The 4536-nt window shown below is 43.1% G+C and overlaps 1 protein-coding gene across 1 annotated transcript; it reads right to left on the bottom strand.

Moving 5' to 3' along the window:
- Window positions 1-336: 336 nt before the first annotated feature.
- Window positions 337-1971, bottom strand: LOC147897430 (expansin-A10-like). Its single transcript, XM_087380208.1, has 3 exons — window positions 1760-1971; window positions 1224-1536; window positions 337-1043 (listed from the first exon to the last, which is right to left on the bottom strand). The coding sequence occupies exons 1-3, from the start codon at window positions 1908-1910 to the stop codon at window positions 740-742; spliced, it is 768 nt and encodes a 255-aa protein (XP_087236334.1). The 5' UTR covers window positions 1911-1971; the 3' UTR covers window positions 337-739.
- Window positions 1972-4536: the final 2565 nt, after the last annotated feature.

The following is a 4536-nucleotide window of genomic DNA, read 5'->3' as shown; positions in this document are numbered from 1 at the left end:
AATCTCTAAGAGAAATGTGGTAAGATGGAAATGCTAGTGACACAAGTCTACATGCACAAGCAAAAGGCGTTGAAGGCAAGGCAAAAACAAAGGAGAGTAGAAAATGAATTTCATAGACTTATATACCACGAGACGAGCACGAGACACAAACACAAAGTAGGCAGAGAGGAGAACGATTGAGAGAGAGAGAGAGAGAGAGAGTAAAACCGCAACTTTTTAATAGCACTTTTCTTCAATTTTTGAAGCAAACCTTTCAAAGAGGAACACTTATGAATACCAAAAACAAGAGTGTCGTTCCATTAAAATATATATTTATATATAGTTATAGATGCTCTATCTGACATGAATATACAAACCGGGTGAAATTCCAAAACTAGTTTTGCAGATTCTCTGCAACAACACTACTAGTACGTGGAGAGTTGAATGGGCGGCATTTGAGCTCGCCTCGCCTGAGCGCTCAAGCAAATGTATATACAGCGGCTCAGCAGCGGGTTGCATCTTTGCAACCTCTTCTGCTAATTAGAGCTGACGGAAAAACAGCTAAACCACAGAGTTCGCGACGTCTAACCTCCTTCCCTTCACTACAACGCCTCCCTTACAGCAAAAACAGAACTCCTCTGCGCCATTCCTCTCCTTAGCTGACTCAGAGTTCGTTGGTCCCTGAAGTTTCCGTCCCTTTGGGTTCTTGTGGCTGCCTTATATGCTGCTTTTTACAAGATGTGGCTTAGAATACAGTGCTTTACATCTGCTCTCCCACAAAGGTTTGCCCATATTGCCAAGACGCAGGAGCTACATTGTAGGACGTAACAGTGTTGCCATCGCCCGTCGTAACCATGAATGAAAGAGATTGTCCGTTCAGGTTCGCATTGCTCTGCCAGTTTTGGCCCCAGTTTCGGGACATGGGTTGCCATCCAGTTTGAGAACCTTTGACGGAAACAGCGTGTACGTCTCCCGCTCCGCCCACATTCGTGATAAGTACCAAATTGAAGTAGGAATGGCCATTCACGGTGAAGTGGATTCCTCCTTGCTTTGCGCATGGAATTCTGTGAGGAGAATGAGGCAGTGTAAGTATTATGAAAATCTCCGTTTTGACAACAAGAGTAACTACTTTAAAGCAAGAGACAACATCCCAGCAGTAGCGGAAGTTGCGGAACCGTAAATTAAGCTCACACACTTGTTTTATTTGGGGAAGGGCCGGAAAGAGGGGAGAGAGAGAGACCAACCTTCTGTACTGTACAGGAACAATGCCACCTTGGTACGTTGCAATATGCTCAAATGCAGGTTGGGCAAGGTCGAAGTGCTGGAGTGGAGGATTACACCAACCGCCGTCGTTGTCGGGAAGGGCATTGTTGGGCGGGCAGAAATTCGTAGCGGTTACAACAACAGATCCAGGAAGGCACCACGCGGGGTCCCCTGCGCATTTCAATTCAAAGCATGCTCCGCAAGACAGGCCACCGTTGAAGAGAGCCGTGCTCAGCGCGGCGGTGCTAGTGCCATAGCCGGAACTGTAGAGGTCACCGTAACCGCAAGCCCCACCTGCAGGAAATCGATAAACCCAAACAGGTAATTAGATGGCTAAGGGAGGCGCACATCACACCGTAGAAAACATGTAATTAGCTGCTGAATTCAGTACGACAACTTAGCACGTAAGTAAACACTGAATTGAGAGCAGGCAGCACCATAGAAAATGCCACAAAAGACATAGAAAGAGCAGCATGGAAACGGGGGAGGCCGATTCAGAAGGGGATAGAAAACGAACCCATGGTGCCAGAGGCGTCGCTGCCACCGTAAAAAGTGGCATGAGCTTCACTCCATGAAGAGCCTTGGTAGTGGGCAGAAAGGGCGATGGAGGGGAAGAAGATGGGCAGAGCGGCGAGAAGGACAACAGGCAAAGGAAGGGAGGAAGCCATGGACGATATAGAGAAGGGAAAGCTGCAAAAGAGCTGATGGGGAGGCTCGGAGGCAGTTGAGAGGGATTGGATGTGGGAAGTTTGAGGCATGGAGTATGGATATATAGGGAGTTGAGCAGCGGAGGACAAGCTCTGAGAGGGTGAGGCTGTGGCTGAGGGGTGGTGTCCCCTGTCCAACTGTCCCAAGGGGTGGTGTCCCCTGCCCAACTGTCCCAAGCTCCAGGCTTTTCCACAGGGGGAGACAACGTCTTTAAGATCTCACACACATGCAGTCTACAGCCATGGTAGCTGGCAGTTTTTAGCAGAAACAGCCCACATGGCCTGCTTTTACCCGTGTTGACACAAAATATGTTTAAGAAAATTTCAAACACCTCCAAGCTGAATTCCGAAAATTTTGAGGTGAAATAAATTTGCAAAAAAATGTGCAGGTTTGTGTGACCTCCGACATTTTCTTCTTCACGTCTCAACCAAAATTCTTCCTTTTCACCTGATTGCTCCTTGGGCCTCTTATCACCGAGCTGTAAGAGTGCTCACTTGCACTAGCGTTAGGCAAAACCCACCTCATAGTGTATTTTGCATCGGTTGAAATTGAGAAAAGTTCCGGCTCAAATTTCTCCTCGTCTTTAGAATGCTAGGTAAGCAAAAACGGCTAGCTTGGAGAGTGTCTTTTGGTTGGTTGGAAAAAAGGTTTTCTCTTAGCACCACCGCATACTCGCATTCCCCAAAAGATTCGCAAAGCATTTTCTAGTTATTAAATAGGAGCAAATGTGGGAACAAGGTCTCTGCTAGCATCCTTGAAAGGTTTTTGCAATCTCCTATGGGAAATGTAGGAGAAATTAGGAGGTATATAATCTATCCTATTGTCGAAGACGAAACTACATAGCTAGAGTAGCCAGAGCTCTTATTATCAAGACCAATATCACCATAAAAATTTGGGGTTAGCCTTGAAAATACGAGCTCCTTGAAATTCACCAATCCTTGTGGACTCGTTCACTAATAATAACAATTTTCCACTTTCTTGTGGCTGAGGAAGATTCCATCCATGGGGAAATGTACTCAAAACAGTTAGATATGAACCTTGATCGACCTATCCTCAACTTGCTATGTTTTACATTAGACCATGAAGAACCTATAAGCACCTTAGTTGATGTGTCCTCACTTAAGTTGATGGCCATCAGCCACTCAAGTTGGTTTACATTAGACCTTTAAAGGCATTTCCAGTGACAACCTCTAAGCTAAGTTGATCCATCCTCACTTAACTATGAAATGATTGCATCATGAAGAACCTTTGACTTTTCCTATGTGGTTCATTCAACTAACAATTGCATCACCCAATGCTACCTTGCACATTCAGGGGAGATTCAATGGAAGGACCAAGGTGATGTAGTGCATAATAGCAAGAATTCTATGGAAGTCAGTTTTGAAATTAATTTTTGGGGACTCTAGATGGGAGGTTTGCAAATTGTAACTAGAACAAGAATTTTCTTTTGCACAAAGATTTGCAAATTGTAAATAGAACAAGAATTATTTTTTTGGTACGAAGATTAATGCTTATGGGATATTGGTTACTTGCTGTCTTTTGAGGACGAAAGCAAATTTTTGGCATCCCAAAGCCAACATGAAATGAGCAAAATTGGGTTGCTATTGCAAGCAAAGATTCATTACTACCACTATGTGCAAATTTAAGAGCACCTTTCGAGGTTGTGTGGTACATGCTAAGTACTAGACAACATGAACTTATGGAAGTGCCTTGGAGTGAGGAGCACATTTACTAAGTGTGTAGCATTGGTCAAGTGTCATGACTGCAAGCAAAAAGTGGCACTAGAATCAACTATTATCTTGGGCAAATTTTAACTCCACAGTCAAGTTAAGAGCTCAACTGATCCACATGAAATGATGAAAAGGCATTTGCTAGATATCAGATCAACAGCCTCCTACAAGTTAGAAGATAAATTCTCAACCCCGAGTGGGCCACTTAGAAATATGTAAGATAGCATGTGTGATCAATGGATAGGGTTTAATATTTTTATGGAGTTACATAATATATACATACATAAGGGGGTATTAAATTCAAAAAGTAATACATAAGGGATACTTTAATCATCTCAAAATTTACAGAAAGGGTTTATGTAGGTTATGAAAATCCGTAGTTAAGGGGGTTTTTTTATACCCCTTGATCGCATGTGCTATATGGGGTTTAAATTTCATTTCGTGATCCCCCCGAGCTCTCAACTTGAATTGCATTATTATTGGAAAGCTACTATAAAGTGACTAAAAATTGTGCTCTTGGTAATGTAATGTTGAGGTGGCACTCGTCGTTTTTGTTGCTAGTCATCTCTTAGTCATTTGCCATAGACCTTTAATAATAGAAGCATTTATTTGCAATGTCTCAATTTGCCAAGATGCTAATTTGAGTCTTGGCAATGCACCCACAGGAATGGATTGGTAACCCATCAACCTAATGAGCATGCACAAGATGCACAATGTACCAAAGGTAATTAAAAATTCATTCCAATTACAATATGATAAAAGCCATAAGGGAACTACCAAAAAATCAAGGGCATTGAACACTTAACTAGAAGGCTCTTGTATTCACTCTTGTAAAGGATGCATGGTTTGGAAACTG

The sequence above is a fragment of the Dipteris shenzhenensis genome, chromosome 10, assembly GCF_047967505.1.
Source record: "Dipteris shenzhenensis isolate YYH24624 ecotype China chromosome 10, Dip_SZ_1.0, whole genome shotgun sequence".
Taxonomy (NCBI): Eukaryota; Viridiplantae; Streptophyta; class Polypodiopsida; order Gleicheniales; family Dipteridaceae; genus Dipteris; species Dipteris shenzhenensis.
The sequence above is the reverse complement of the archived record's forward strand: the minus strand, read 5'-3'. Positions and strand labels throughout refer to the sequence as shown.

Coding starts and splice junctions, on each gene's coding strand:
- LOC147897430 (XM_087380208.1), bottom strand. CDS start 1,910: ATGGCTTCCTCCCTTCCTTTGCCTGTTGTCCTTCTCGCCGCTCTGCCC. Junction 1,537..1,759: donor CGACGCCTCTGGCACCATGG/GTTCGTTTTCTA, acceptor GATTTCCTGCAG/GTGGGGCTTGCGGTTACGGT. Junction 1,044..1,223: donor GTTCCTGTACAGTACAGAAG/GTTGGTCTCTCT, acceptor TTCTCCTCACAG/AATTCCATGCGCAAAGCAAG.